Genomic DNA, 15,738 nt, shown 5'->3' with positions numbered 1-15,738 from the left:
AAGACCTTAGTCTGTAGGATCAAAACTACTTTAGGGGCGGGCCGCGGTGGCTCAGCGGGCAAAGTGCTTGCCTGCTATGCCGGAGGACCTCGGTTCGATTCCCGGCCCCAGCCCATGTAACAAAAAAAAACGGAGAAACAGAATACAATAAAAAAAAAAAACAAGAAAATGTTTAAAAAGATCTTTCCCTTTCTTCCTTCCTTCCTTCCTTCTCTCTGTCTTTCCTTTAAAAAAAAAAAACTACTTTAGTAGCCCTTGTTTGAAAAATGAAAAAAAAAATTAGTTTTATGGGGTAGTGCCTAGTGAATCTAACTAGGGCTCTCCAAGCCCCCATTGGCCCCTGAAGGCAGACCTTGTATAATAACCAAACTAAGGGGTGAATTTAGAATTACGTTTTCATGTTGGAACAATTTTTGGGTTAGCAAAGCTTAGCTTAATTTATCTTTCAAAGGGTAATGAATTTATGTGTTAAGTGCCCAAAAATGTAAGCGGAAAAAGGACCCATGTCTTACCTTTTTCAAACCTGCCATAAATACAACTCTCTGAAGACTCTTTATCCTAGAAGGAACCAGCTACAAAATTGTCTTACACAGAAAATGTCTTAAATTGAAAATTGTCCATCAGAGACAAAGATAGGAACCCGAGAAATGTCTATACATTCAGAAAAACTTTAGAAGCTCCTTAATAAGACTGTGTGGTAGTTCTAGAAGATGAGGAGAACAAAAGCAAACACCAATGACCATTTCACACCAATATAAAGACAGAAAGTTCCCAACCCCAAACGATTATAGGATGGCATTCCACCCTGCTAAATTTCATATGATGGAGAGATTTCAAAGGCTGCCTGCCTCAGACAGAGCAAGATCTGAAACAGAAACAGAGACCTCTGGTGGCTCCTGTGAGAACTGCCACAATAACTTACAAAGACTGGTCTAGGACCAGGAGAGGCTACACATGCCAGAGACTAGAAAAACCTACAACTGTGTATATGTGTGTGTGTGTGTAAAATGAAGAATGGACTATGTATGATTCTCTATAATAAGTACCCGAAATACAATGCCACTGAGAGGTGGAGGTCAGTAGCCAGCCATCTGGTGAAGGCCTCCCCGTGGTTTAAGGGGATCAAATCTTGAACCCACATCCTGGCTTGCCGTGCCAGATTTCACAGTGACCTGATAATGAAAAACTCTATCTCTGGCTAACCTAAGAATGGTATGTACTGAAGTTGGCTGGATTACGACACCTGGGGGAAGCAGAGGGCAGTGGGAAGGAAAGGGAAGGGCCACCACGAGGACTTCATTCTCAAGGTTGTGGGTGATGGGAAGGCTAATTCCTGCAAGAACAACTTAGAATCTAATTTTCAACTGAAGTCCCCAAGCTAGTTAAATAGGAAGATTTTAATAACAGTCTTTAGTCCCTACAATTAAATTATATCCATCAGACAGTACAAGACTTGTCAGTGGACTGTGGAGAAGCTGAAGAGTTGACACCAGGGCTAGTGGCATTTGTTTTGGGGAAGACGGCGGGCTTGGGCCGCGTGGCCGGTGGTTTGACTGGGGCAGCCATCTTGACAGACTTGACGGGCCGGAAGGCGCAGGCGATGTCCCCAGCGGTGCTGGCGCTGCGCTGGAAGGCGGGCTCAGGGTCCTTGAGGAGCTGGGTGTGCAGGGGGCTGGAGGGCTCCGACGTAGGAGCCACCACTGGGGAGGTCTTGAGGGGCTCCAAGGTGTCCAGAACCACGTCGGGGGCGTGCTTGGCGCCGCTCTGCCGCTCCAGCTCCCGCAGCTCGTTCAGGGCAGAGTTCATAGTGGCCTCGATGTCCTGCAAAACAGGAAAGAGGAGGAGGTGAGGCCAACGCAGGGAGGAGTGTCCAAGGATCCTGTCCAGTGTCAGAGGCCGAATCACGAAGAAAATGCCCAGAGCATGCTACTGGGCCAAAGTCTCTGAACATATAAATGCTCAGAGTGTGGGGAAAGGAGGACGGAGGGATCGCCATGGTCGTGAGATTTTTTTTTTTTCCTTTAAGAAGAGTAGGAGAGATGTTTTTTAAAAAGACTCATCAGGTCTAAAAGATTTGAATTGAAATATGTAGGGATGAAAAGGCATATAATCCGGTGGGAAAGGGAGAGGTGGGTGGGGGCACACATGAGAGGAGTGGTCAGGAGTTGGATAATGAGCACGCAGGGATTCAATACCCAATTCTTTATACTTTCGTATGTTTGAAATTGTACATAATAAAACAATTTTTAAAAATGTAGTAGAGATGAAGTGAGATCTTTTGTTCTTGGGGACTCCAAGGCCAAAGGGTAAGAGGGTCAGTTCTTCCTCACCAACGGCTGGGGAAAAGTTCAAGGACCCTGTCCCTGAAGATTCACCTGACGCCCCCCTCCCCCAACGTGAGCATCAAATTTTGAAGACATTTCCTTCTACCCATCACCATGGGAGGGACTGAAGAGCGACCAGAAGGGGGAGCCAAAGCCCACAGAGGTGAACTACCTTCGGCAACACTCCAGACCTTAGGAAACGCAGTCCCAGCTCAGGGGCTCAAGAGAGAACCATAAAAACCTTCCTATGCAAGCCAGCTGCCTCCCAGGGAGCCCTTCCAGCTCTCCCCGCTCCTCCCCTCAAACCTGTGTCTTGGACCCCCATATCAAAACCACCAGTGGACTCCTATCTTGGGATTAGGCTGATTGAAAGATTGTATGTTCCAAGCAAAGGGCCCCTGGTTACTACAGAGTAAGACATGCTTTCTGTTGTCAGAGATTCAATTTCACTCACCCCTACAATGTTCTCAAACCTTAAAAATGCTCAGGAAGAAGTCCATCTCTTTTCTTAGTCCTGCTCTGCACCTAGAGTCTGTCCTAACTGTGCACATATTCTCACTTTCCCATTATCACCTGGTCAGAGAGAGAGCTGGAGAGATTCCCGTGGTGCAAGGCAGGATGCAGGCAAGAGCTTCAGCAGAGGCACAGAAATAAAGGCTAGCAAAGCAAGACATCTCAGGCGACCGCCAGGGACACCTTCCTAAAGCAGAGCATGACAATTAAGCCAAGATAGACCATACCCAGCCTCCTTTGCCCCTTGGAAGATGGTGTCAGGAGATTCTCAACTGGGTTGAGACATAAGAGGGCAACAGTGAGCTCTGAGTGCCTACCTGTTCTAATGAAAATTATAGAGTTGGGAGAGACGTCTGAGTGAACTGCTTGGAGTGGCCCAGGTAGTCAGATTTTTAGAGGGGTTGGATCTCTAATATTTCATGGAAAACAGAGAGTCATCAGTGTGGCACACACATGGAGGAAGACCCTGTAATCAAGGAGCTCATCTTTATGGGTTACTTTGGCTGAAACGCTTCTGGAACCCAGCTCTAGCCAGAGGGTATTTTTGGGCCTTCAAGACCAGACTGCTGATTGATCTCCTACCCACCATGGGCTGGAATTAGCCTCGGGAAATGGGACAAGGATGGGCAGAGTGATACAACAATGTGACCAAAAGTACACTACAGTCTCAATCCTCTAGTAACTTCATAAAGCCTACTAGGGTCTCAAAGCTCAAAACTCGGACTGCTGGACTCTACTAACGTACTAAAGTAATCTGTAACCATTGGCTTTAAAAGTTACAGCAGCCTTGCAAATAGTCACTATGTGACCAAGAAGCTTGAAATCCTTTATTCTGTCTTTAGGTTCTCCTTAGGGAGAAAGGAAGAGGTAAATTACTTGGAAAGCAATCTTATCCATTCCAGATGTCCAAGAGTCCCTGAATTCAGTATACAATGGACAAAGTGTCCTGCTGTTCTGAGTCCTGTGTCAATTAGCCCGCAGGTGACAAATGGAGACTCATTCTGTCTGTCCTGGAGCCCCCAGTTACCTGTGCAATGACCTCAGGGTCCATCGGCCGATGGTTATTGAAGCTTTTTGACCTTCCTGCCGTCACAGTCTTCCGGATCTGTGGACTGTCCAGCCGATTCTTCAGGGATGAGTGGCGGCTGATGGAGTTGAGGCTCCCATGCCCACTGATGGAACACTTATCTGGCCCTTCCTTGGGGAGACTCTGGCTCATGATGGGCTGGGAGGATGGGCGGCAGCTAGCCCCCACCCCTGGGGAGGAGGGGTCAGTTAGGGAGATGCTCAGCCCATGGCCGTCGCTCCGAAATGTTTTCCGAATGCTCCCAGATTCTGGCCGTTTCCTTTGCCTTCAATCACAAACAGAAAGGGCAGTGCGGTCAGGGAGCCCTGGCTCAGAGGAAGCAAGGACAAGTGAGAGACGTGCAGCTTGTTGGCACACAGGGACTTCTGGGAGGAGAGGGATGCATAGCATATTTTTCTTCAGATTCACCTTCTTTTGTTTTCTTCATGTCTCTGTTCCCCTACCACCCCCCATCTGGGCAAAGAAGAAATGGATACTTACCTGGTGGTCATGGGATTTGAGTTCTCAAGATGCAAGGTGCTGTTAGAAAAAATTTCTTGTTAAGTTGAAGTTTCTAATGGGAGACAGACTGAGGGAAAGGTCCCCTACGTGGCCTGCTCCAAACAGAAACCAAGGCCCTGGGCACAGGAAGAATTCTCACCATCACCAAGGAGGTAGGGAACAGAGGGTAAGAGGAAAATTAACTTTTTTGAATTTTAGCACATCTCCTAGTGCTACTAAAATGAGAGTGTCATCATTTTGGGCTCTGGCAAAATGATTACATGGCTCATGCTTATTCTACAGACATGGCACGGAATATTTTTCAAGAGGCTGCGATGCTGCAGATTTAGGGCCAAGTTTGTGCATGTTTATAGAGTAGAAACACATCTACATGATTTCTAAGTTACCCAGTACTGGAGTAAATAAATACTTGGTCTGGGTCAGTTTGCTTTAGACCATTTACAGCTCTTATAGAAATGGCTTGGCAGAACTCTAATGATATGGGCTTTGCCTGTAGCTGAAAAAGTTCATTTTCTCTTGGACTCAGATTTTAAAGGACATCATCTAAGAAGCAGTGGAACTTCTGGTTCCGGACGGCAGCTGGGTGACTCTGATCTTGAATCTACCAAAGGAGATTTGGGCTGAGGCAGGAGTTGAGGATGAAAAAAGGGAAAAGAGTGAGACTGAAAAGATAACAAGCTAGTCCATAAGGCAGGACCAGGGCTCTAGGCCAGTCCTTATCCTGTTCACTGGGGAGGTCTTCCTCATTCTATATTCCTGGAGCCTGGCCAGGGCCTGGCTGGGACCTGGCACATAACAGCCGCTCCTTAAATCTGCCTTCTCAGCAAGTTTAGTCTTGTGAGTCAGTCATTCTCGAATGGAAAAAGGATGTTCCCAGAGCCTTATAAGGCCCAGGTGAAATGACCTCCCTCCTCAGCGAAGCTTTCCCAGCACCACTACTTCTAGCCCTGGGGTGAACCACTCACCCAACTCTGCTGTTCTTTCAGAGCATCTAGGGCCCTGCCTTTAATTTCCTCTATACATGGCATTTACCTGGCCAGGTAAGCTCTGAGACTGGGGACCATGCCTCATTCATCTCCGAATAATCAGCACTGTTGTTTGACATAACAGTAGGTGCTCAATTACTGTGTGGAATTCAATTGAAACGCCACACCCTAATAACTCTTCGCTGGCTTCCTTTTTCCATTCGAGGATGGCTGACTCACCAGGGTAAAACAGCTGAGAAGGCAAATTTACAGAGTGGCTGCTGTGTGCCAGGCTCTGGGCCAGGCACATCTTTTATATCCTGGGGATACACAGATGAGGAAGACAGTTCCTGTTTTCAAGGTGCTCCTAGCCTGGTGGGGGATCTCAGTGGAGCATGACAGACGGTGTAATAGAGGCATGCAAAATCCTTAGGTACAGAGTAAGGGTACCTAACTCAGCCCTGGGAAACGCAGGGGTATCAGAAAGGCTTCCTCAAAGAGGAAATCTTTGGACTGCATCTCGAAGGGAGAGGAGGAGTTAACCTGGTGGGGAGACAGCTTGTGTGAATGCTCAGGAGCTACGACACAACACTGCGTGCTCAGGAAACCGAAGGAACTTGGGAGGAGGAATATGGCAGACCAGGAAGTGAAGCTGACAGACGAAGCCCCTCTCGAGGGCAAGGAGCATGCCCAAGGACTGCCCTTCTTCCCCTGGTAGCTGGAGTCTGAGTAAGTCATGGTGAAGGAAGCTTGTCCTCCAAGAACCGGCATGAGAATCCTGATGCCATCCAGCAAGGAGAGTTCAAGTAAATCACCTTCATTTCCCACCAATTGTTCATCTTTTGACTATTCATCTCTCCCTCTCTGCAATTCATTTGTACAAATGGCATCAACTATAAGATGGCTTAAAAATATGCATCTAACTAATTATCTAACTCTCCTTCCACCAACCCTGTCTTGGTTTCTGGGTTAATTATAGCTTCTGATCTTATGATTATAGGCTTATAATTAACATAGACTTGCAAATAAGGAAAAAATGTGATTGGCCTATGGTTAATTTTTACTAGCTTGGCCTCCTAGCAGCGCAGTGTGCTTAAAGGAAATAAATAAAATCTTCAGTCTTCTTTTACTGGTCTGACTTAAATTATGAGTACACTGAGTAAGTGAGCTGAATAAGCTACTTTACTAACTCCGGGGTGAATGAGATGGAAAACAGCCACGTGCCCCGACCACTCCCCCGCCTACCGCCTGGTTGGAAAAAAGCCAAGAGATCTGGGCGACCTGGTGTAGTTTAAAAACAACAAGCATCTTTTATTCTCCTTCCAGTTTCAGTGTCCAGAGGCTACGGTTAACAGGTTTTCAATGTGCAAATCATTTCATTCCTCCAAAGCCAGAGGGGAATAAAAACCGTACATCATCTCCAATCCATATTCATCAGGAATGCCCTGGGGCTTGTCATCCTGCTGGCACTGAGCCAACTTTCAGGGTCTGGCAGGAAGAGGTCTGCAGGCTTTGGGACTTGGTGTCTGGCCCCTTGAGATGAGATTAGTTCTCCAATAACCTGAATGTCTCTAGGGAGGCAGCAGCACACAGCCATGGAATCCCTCTAGAAAGCCAGATCCGTTGTGGGTGGAGTTAAAACCCCAAGATGTTGCTAATAGCCACAATGAAAGCTGGGGGTCAGGGTTAACAGCCTGCTAGACAGCAGTGGGATCTGCAAAGGAACTAACAGGGCAGGATAATACACAGGGCTAAAGCAACAGAAAAAAAAAAGGGAAATTACTTCTACGGGCATGAAAGGGCAGAACAAAAGGGAGCTAGGGACGAAGCAATGTGAAAATAGCTCAGGAAAAAGCTTTGCCTGGGGCACAGTGGTCTCCCTTCCTCTACAGGAGTGAATGCAGGGCAGGGGGAGAAACAGCTGCACATTATCTAAATAAACCCACATGGGGTAACATCAATCTAGTAGAAGTCACATAAGATTTTGGATCTTTGGACAGACAGAGGCCGAGGGGGATGCCAAAGACTATTATTTGAGTAGGAACTGGAAAAAAGAAGGCACCTCTGAGGAACAGTATGGAACTAAGTTGCATAAAGAGACCAAGGCTTTGGCCAGTTTCAGCTGTCTGATTGCAAGGAAGACCTGAGCTGAAAGACGGTGCAGAGGCAGAGAGAAGAGCACCTTCCACAGCACGAGGGCAGCCAGCTGAAGGCCTGGACCTGCTGATGAGGCCCGAAGAAGCTTCCTCAGCCCCATCCACCTTGCAGCAGCAATGAACACATACAAACTGTTAGGCTGGGGCAGCTGGGGCCCTGCGAGCAGCACGAGAATGGAGAGGGGGTTAGATGGAGAGTGAGGCTGGGTGTTGCAAGGCATTCAGGGGAGCAGAAAATGAAAAGCAGAGCTTACTTGTTGATGTTTGCAAGATAAATATCGGCTACATGACCCCCACTGGGACAGCTGGCCCCCGCTCTGGCTGTCACCTTTTCTTCAGGTGGCTCAGAAATGACCTCAATCTCAGACTTGGGGCTGGACCTCTCCACGACACCGTCCTCGCTGGGGGAGAAGGGGCAGCAGGCAGGGAGGAGGGAAAACAACAACAACACAAAAAGCAGTGTTAAATCGGCAAGATGGCCCCCCAACACACACGCAACCTCGCACAGCTCTCAGGCAGCAACAACACCTGGCTGGGCTAGCTCTGTAAGCAAGGCAAGGAAACCTAAGGGCCTTTGCAGGGTTGTTTAAATAAAAATAAATAATCTGGCTGAGTTCTGCAGGATCCTCAGCTCCTCAGGAAGGCCCAGCTAGGGGCTACCTGTATTCGAGGCATCTGCCTCTACCCCACGCTGCTTTCCGGAGGGGCGGCTGTGCTGGGACCACCTCCTGGAGGAGAAGGTGGGAAGTCCAGGTTGCGGTTTATCTGCTGAGGTCCTGAGCACTGCCGGTAAGGACAGTCAGCTCTGCAGTGGCTCTGGAGATGCCGGCGTTGAGGCAGGACCCCACCACACTCTGTCGTAGCACATCTTGCCCCGCTTAGAGCTTCCATGCCGGTCCCAGTTCTCTCCACTGCTCTCCTCGCCCCTCTGGCTACTGATGACAAAGAGAGCCCCTTCTCCCCCATAATTCATCTTCTCTCGATCCTGTCGTGAAGGCATAATGCTAAATTTGGGAGGGTCCTGTTCACGCACAGATCGCCACCAGGTTTGCGAGATGTTATCAACAGAGGGAGGATATCCCCGCAGAACAGCTGGGGAGAGGCTGGGAGGGTGCAGACTCATTCAGCATATCAACCTTTAAAAAATAATATTAAGGGAAGGACTAAAAACACTGACAGTATTGTATCCAAGGGAAGGGAACTGGGGCAGAGGTAGGGCAAGGGGCATGGGGCAGGGAGGCAGGCTTGGGTTGGGCCACAGAAGAAAAGCCTCCCTGCCCGGGAGATATTGTTTCAAAGCGTGGGAACCAACCACAAGCCCATGTGAAGAATTTCTCTGGGACGGTTCTCTGATATCCTTTTCCCACCTTTCCCCGCAATCTTTCCTCAGATCAACCGAATCTTGGTTAAATCAAACTGGGCCACTTCCACAAGGCTGCTTAAATTACCTATTACCTAGAAAAGTAACTCATCAATTTTATTTGCAAGTGGAAAACTAAGTGCCAGGTTGGGGTAAGCATGGTTGCTTTTTTTTAAAAAAGAAAGAAAAGCAAACATAATTTTCCAATCTTATCTTTCTAGAAAGAGGATATAGGTGGTGAAATAATAACAACTCATTAGCACTCATCATGTTTAAATGTGGATGAGTGTTGGGTGGCAAGTTTTTAAAACGACCAGATCAAGAAATGGTTTGCAGGGAGACTAGAGCGTGGAGATAAAAAGAAAATTCTCTGTTGAGTCTGGGAGCCCTTTGAGGGAGCCATGCGGCCTCACCCCCTGAGGGCTGGTTTCCTGCACATTCCTATGACTCCAGAAATGATGTCTCACTCCCACAGAGCAGCCAGTGACCCCTAAAGGTGCCAAGGGCCCAACATACGTGTCTTGGACCACGATGTACTGGTGGGGGATGAGTCCGTCGATGCCGTTGTGCCGACCTTCCCACCAGTCGTCAGAAGCCCGCTGGTAAAGCAGCAGGGACGCCCCCTTCTTGAAGGACAGCTCTCGGGCTGTCCGGCCCACATAGTCAAACTTGGCAATGGCCTCGATGGGCTCACACTCTAAGGGGAAGGAAAAGAAGGTAACACACATTGTTGGGAGCCAAAGACTCAGGGAACTGGGTGGAAAAGCCCAATTAGCAAATCTTACAGTGGTGGGAAAATGGACCTCGTGTGAGGAATAAGCCACAGATGATCTATAAAGCATGTAATTTCCACGTCGATGGTGCTGTTACCCTGAAAACACTTGTCTCTTCGTCCTTTCGTAGGCTCACGCTATTCACCCCACCTTCTTTCTCACCGGCTTGATGAACACACCAAGACCCAACTCAAACATCACCTACTCTCTATAGTAACTTCTCTGGTGTTTTCATGATCTTTGTACTTATATTGACCCCTAGATATGGCATTACCGCATTACCCTATATATTTTTAAGGATGATTTCTATTCTGGTTATAAACAACCCCATTAATTGTAGAAAATCTAATATATTGTGGTTCACATAATTTACTTACATATCCATTCCCCCTAGTGGAACATGAGTTTTTAGTCTCTATAAAGAAAAGAGAACTCACTCAATCAACTTTCCAAGAATCAAAATATGGAAATAAATTTTGCGACCAAATTTGAAAAAAATGTACATGAAAGTGATCTGAAAAATTAAAAGGGCTTTACGAAGGCAATGTGTCCTCCCTTTTGTGTGGCTGCTATCTCCTCTCATCTGTAAAAAGAGGATAACAATAGTACCTATTTCATGAAGCTGTTAGAATGAGTTGATTAATTATAATTGGTAAAAATGCTTACAACAGTGTCTGGCCCAAAATAAGTGCTGGGTAAGCACCAGCCATTGTTATGGTTCTTATCCTTATCTGCTTGAGGATGAGAGCAGAGATCAGAGGATGAGAAGAAGATCCCCAGAAGCTTGAAGCCTGAGGTTAGAGTCTGATATTCTGGGTAGCAGAGATGAAGTCTGCTTAAAAACAAGAGCATGCCTTCACAGTCTTGGTGGGTAGGTCTGTCCCTGAACCATCAGGGCTGCAGATTTTACCACAGGAGGAAGACCAGAGAAATAGAGAAAAATCAGCTTTCAAGGTCCATTGAAATAACTCAGTGTCAGTTCTGCATAACCTTGGACATACCACTTAATCTCTCCAGTTCCCAATTTTTTCAACTATAAAACAGAGGCCATATCTCTTTTAGTAGGGATTATGATGATTAAGAGATAATGCATATAAAGCCCCTAGAAGCACTGGGCAGCAGGTAGGCACTAACCAAATATTAATTTCTCTAGTTCACCTACTCCTCTTCCCAAAACATAGTAAACTATCATAGTGATCCTTCTGGCATTAGATCCAAATATGCTGTCTTAATTTTTTTCTCCTTTCAAAGCTGGCCTAGTATTGCAGAATTCACAACAAGGCAGGAGGGCAGGGAAAGCTCCGCATACTTGTGCCATTTCATTTTCATGCCCAGAAAATTTTGAGGCCCCTGGTCAGCTGTTGAGACTTCCAGAGCCCCAGTGATCCAGAAATAGAGGTGGGGAACAGTTGTAAGGAGAGGAAAATATGCTGGCTGAACAGACCCTAATAAATCATGGGTGCCGCAGAGGAGCCTGCAGATGACAGCTGAACGTGCCACCTCTGGATGCACCCCAACCATGCTGCCCAGCACTGCATAGCTGTACTTTGGAAAGGGTCAGTTTTTCCAGTTGGCAGGTGTGAAAGCTTGTGGCTTCTGCGTCCTGATGCCCACCCCTCTCTGGCTTGCTTCTGTTGGTTTCCTGGCTCCCTGATTCTCTCTTCCCCAGGCTTACTATTTTTAAATGAGTCCTCTTTTGCTTTGGTCTCAGACTGGCAGGAGTCTGGGCTGTGACAGGACACCGGACATCATGCTGAACTCAGGCTAGACAAGTTAATGGGACATAGGAAAGGGGTAGGAAAGTGGGGCAAGAAGGTTGAAGGGTTAATTTGTCCCCTTTGGTTTAATATGGGGACCATTCTCAAAAACTACTAGGAAAAAATGGGCTGTCTCTCCAAGGAAGGCAAGAAATGAAGGTAAGAGTTTATCGAGCTCTCTGCCTGTCCTCAGGGGACTGCTGGGCAGGAAGGCTCATCAGGACTGAGGAATATACAATCTTCCTTCTGCTTCACCACTAGTGGCCCCACTGACTACGAAGCTAGGCTTTGTACCATCATCGCTTGTGTGGTGCTCTGCGGTCACATCCTGGGTGGAATCTTCAGCCGAGGTAGTCTCTCCATGAGGGCTATCACTGAAAAAGAAGCAAGAGTGACCGAAACATCAGCTTCTGCTAATAAATTGCAACTCTTCCCTTTCAACAGTCTCCCTGGAACAAGAGCATGGAATCTATCTCATGCTCTTCACATCCTAATTGCATACAACAAACACAATGAAATATAAGGCACCACAAACTGTCTAGTCTAGTTCTTGACACAAAAACTACTTTGAGAGTACTTGGGGTTCAGAGTTCATCTTTAGATAGAGGGAATCTCTTTTGAACTTACAAAGTAAGCTATTTAGAGAATATAGAACAACTCAGCTCCACAAGGGCAGAATCTCTATTTGAATTATCCAGGTTCTCAAGGAGGGAGCAGGTGGAAGGGAAATACTCTGCTTTAGCATCAGATACAAGTGGATCCTAGCCGGGTGACCCCAGGCAACTGACTTAACTTCTTTAAGCTTCAGCTACCTAATCTATAAAATTAGGATAATGATTTGTATTTCCCATAGAGTTGTATGAAGATTCAATGAAATCATTCAGTAAAGAGTATGGCACAGAGGGGGAGATTAATAGGTGGTACTTCTTCCTCATCTTGCTTGATGCCTCTAGGCTGCTTTGTGGGTTAGCCTCTGAATGTGTGAGAAAGCGGAAGGGAGTTGGAGGGACAGGTGGGAAATAAGAACAGGGGAAGAGGAATCTGCTGTGGGCTAGACTCTGTAGAGAGCAGAGAATGGAAGTGGGGCTGAATTCTTAAAAAAATAAAATTCAGGGAGTCTAAAAACTCCCTGTAGAGAATCGAAAATAGCCTGAGAAGTTATTAGAAGAATGATTCAATTTCTGCTGTCCTGGCTCATGGGCTTCAGATTACATGGGAGGGACATAAATTCTTCCTTCCTGAGGAGGAGAGAAAAACCCTGCTCATTTCTTACGTTTCCTCCTCTGGCAGGACATGGCAACAAGTGAGGTTGTCCAGGTGACCCTATGGAAGCTGCACCCCATTTCCTCAACCGATGGGATGAGTCTTACACTTCTAGGAAGTTCCTTAAAGGCCAATTCAGAAATTACTGCATGTGGGGCAAGTGAGTTCCAAGTAGGTTTCCCAGACTCCAGAGAATATTCTTGGAGAGTATCGCCAGGCATTCCTCTTTGTCAAAGAAAGTGGGCAAAATTTCTCACTGTTTTCTGGTGAGTCTGGTGAAATTCTGGAAACCCTCAGGGCCCAGGGGTGTCAAGGTAAGGGTTTGCTTTTTCCAGTGGCTCTGACTTCACTTGCGACGCTCTCCACAAGGAAGCAGCTTTCAAACTTCTGCAAGCATCAGAATTCCCTGGAGGCCTTGGTGAAAAAAAAGATTGCCCTAGCCCCAGAGTTTCTGATTCAGTTAGGTCTGGCTGGAGCTTGAGAATTTGCTTTTCTCACAAGCTCCCCTGAAACAGGCTGGTCCAGGGATCCCACTTAGAAAATGACTGCTTTAAATTAACGGCAACATGATGCCTAAACTCCTATGAGCCACCCGTGTCCTCATCCCCACCCCCAGCAATTCCCTTAGGCCCACAAACACCTGAGCTCTCAAAAGCTCACAATGCCACACAGTAGGCATTCCTAGAAAACAGGGTTTCTGGTTCAGGAAGGTTTCAGGCCTGTAAGCCTAGCAGTGAAATGGAGTTTGCCGCTCCACTGCTGCAGGTAGGCCAAGTGGTTCAGTGCTCTTCTCTCTCTAGCTGTTCTCCTGGCCAGGCTCCAGGATTCTTAGGGGTCTACCTCCCTTTTTGCCACACTTCCCTCATGGCCTTCACTATCTTAGCTCACTTCATTGGCCCTCATGCCTCTTCCCAAAGGAGGAGGAGAGGAGGGAGCCTTCGGATTGGGTCCAGTCGTCAGACAGTCCCTTTCACCTCAATTTCACTGACTCTTGATCCTTGGGTGTTTCTGGCCTGAGGCCCAGCACCTAGTCTGTGGTTGTAACATTCCCTAGATAATCTTGTGATTTTTCCAGAGGCAGCTAATAAATATCTGATGCATAACAAACATAGTGGGTTGGAGAAAACACCTTGGAGAAGACTGGAGGAAGATGCATACCCCACAGGTCCCTCTGCACCACCTACTGTCCACTGGCCTGTGCAAGCAGGACCGGGGGTCTTTGCATCCTAGGAAGAAGCCCAGAGCCTACAGAGATTTGATATTTGAGAAATGAGGGTGGACTTTCTGCCTTCTATAGAGAAAGTTAAAGCAGGAATCAGCAATACCATTCCAAAGCTTTTGAACAACTAATCTCTTGTTCAAGGAGGAAAACCAACTCTCCAAGCCACATGCAAAAAACAATTCTCTGGGACTCCCCAGCCAGGACAGGCTGAGATCTGAGCTGACCACCAATCTCCCCGGTCAACACTGACCATCTGTCAGTGACAGCAAGCTTTCTCTCCAAGCTGGCATGTCTATATTTCTCCAACTCTGACACAGTTGCTGGGATCTTCAGCACAGCAGAGAAGAGTAAACCCAGGGATGTCACTGATATTATTATGTTCATAGACACATGAATATCCCTTTTTTCACTCCTTGGGCAGGAGGTTCCCTCTGTGGGGGTCAAGAAGAAGCGTGGGCCAATTGGACTCTAATTAAGTAAACAACCTCCCCTGTCCTCCCCCACCTCAGTCAATAGTAATGGGACTGGCTGAATTGGTTCCAGATGTTGAGTTCAGACAGAATCAGATTTGAGCTAGCTTATGGTTTCAGCTCCAGCTGAAACACTATTTAGGGGAAGAAGGGGTGGGGGAGGAGGAGGAAGAGAAATATGGGATATTAGGGAGTAAAAGAGGCAGTTGTCTTTGGATTTAGTCGGAAAATGACAGTGAAAGTGGTATCCTGGAGGCAGTGTGGGGTAAGGAATTGAACCCTGTACCAAGAAACAAGAATTTCTATTACAGGGGTGGCCCATAAGATTATGTCACTGGCCTTTCTGGCTTACAGTGACTTCATGTACAAAATGGAAATAGTAATTCGTTATTTGCCTAATGGAGGGGTCTAGCAAAGATGCACTCTAGGATTTCTTTTAGATCTCTGTTCCTAGGTTATAGTCATGAAAAACCTTTTCCCACACAATGCAGTCCTCCTTCAGGGTGGGACTGGGTTAGCTAGCCAAAAAGGAGGCTTATCCTTTTCCTTTTCGTGAAGATTTCTGAAAGGCGAGAGAGGCACGGTTCATGAATAACAAGAGAGATACTATTCATGAATAGTAGCTCTCTCTATACTTTATACAACAATTCCCTTTCCTGGAGATTATTACTATGACTATTACTGTCATACATTTTCAGAATGGCAGTCACCAGAACTCATAAAAAAATGCAGGTGGCATGAAGTGGCATTTGCTTTATAGGTTGGGTCAAGGGAAGGGGCAGTCTATACCAGCCCCAGACCCCGGATGCCTGGAGAGCCTCTAAAAGGGAGGCTGAGAGAATCTGGGTGCTTTCACTTGACTATTTGGCCCCCACGCCAGTGTGGGTTGGTGACTCCCTCCCTTCCTCCAGCCCTGAGCCCCCCTACCAGTAATCCTCCATGCTTCCTCCTCTGCTGTAGACAGGGCCCTCCAGCTCCCTGGGGTTTGGGAAGATGTTCTCATGTTGGATGATGATGGTTTTGATCAGCTCATTCACGTGGGCTTGGCAGGACACCTGGTCGTGGCCCTCAGGCACTGACATCAGTGAGGGTCCGAAGCAGATGGCAAGGTTGTAGGGGTCCATCATGTTCTCTTCACTGAACTGCGATAAACTGGAGGAAAAGGAAAAGGGGGCAGGCTGGAGAGCACTCGCATGAATGCCCAGAAAACACAATCACAGGAGGCACTGCCAAGAGAAAAAGCAGAAGGTCTACAAATTGCCACCTGCCCTCCCAGGCATCAAAACCCTTTCAGAAAGCAGAGCTGGGGAAAAGAGAACAACCATCAGGATGGCCATTCAGGAGGCA

At 47.1% G+C, this 15,738-nt stretch overlaps 1 protein-coding gene across 12 annotated transcripts in view; it reads right to left on the bottom strand.

The window, feature by feature from the left end:
• Nucleotides 1–242: 242 nt before the first annotated feature.
• Nucleotides 243–15,738, bottom strand: part of SRGAP2 (SLIT-ROBO Rho GTPase activating protein 2) — a 262,852-nt gene continuing 247,356 nt past the window's right edge. For 4 of the 12 annotated variants that reach the window (XM_077157593.1, XM_077157591.1, XM_077157592.1 and 1 more), the window contains 7 exons: nucleotides 15,319–15,543; nucleotides 11,731–11,810; nucleotides 9,423–9,603; nucleotides 7,801–7,947; nucleotides 4,405–4,443; nucleotides 3,865–4,189; nucleotides 243–1,821 (listed from right to left, as the gene is read on the bottom strand). In XM_077157593.1, the coding sequence (XP_077013708.1) occupies nucleotides 1,438–1,821; nucleotides 3,865–4,189; nucleotides 4,405–4,443; nucleotides 7,801–7,947; nucleotides 9,423–9,603; nucleotides 11,731–11,810; nucleotides 15,319–15,543 (1,381 nt within the window). In that variant the 3' untranslated portion in view covers nucleotides 243–1,437. The other 8 variants (XM_077157595.1, XM_077157594.1, XM_077157596.1 and 5 more) reach the window with 7 other exon arrangements.

Source organism: Tamandua tetradactyla, chromosome 4 (assembly GCF_023851605.1).
Source record: "Tamandua tetradactyla isolate mTamTet1 chromosome 4, mTamTet1.pri, whole genome shotgun sequence".
Classification (NCBI taxonomy): domain Eukaryota; kingdom Metazoa; phylum Chordata; class Mammalia; order Pilosa; family Myrmecophagidae; genus Tamandua; species Tamandua tetradactyla.
Note: the sequence above shows the minus strand (reverse complement) of the source record. Positions and strands in the feature narration are given on the sequence as shown.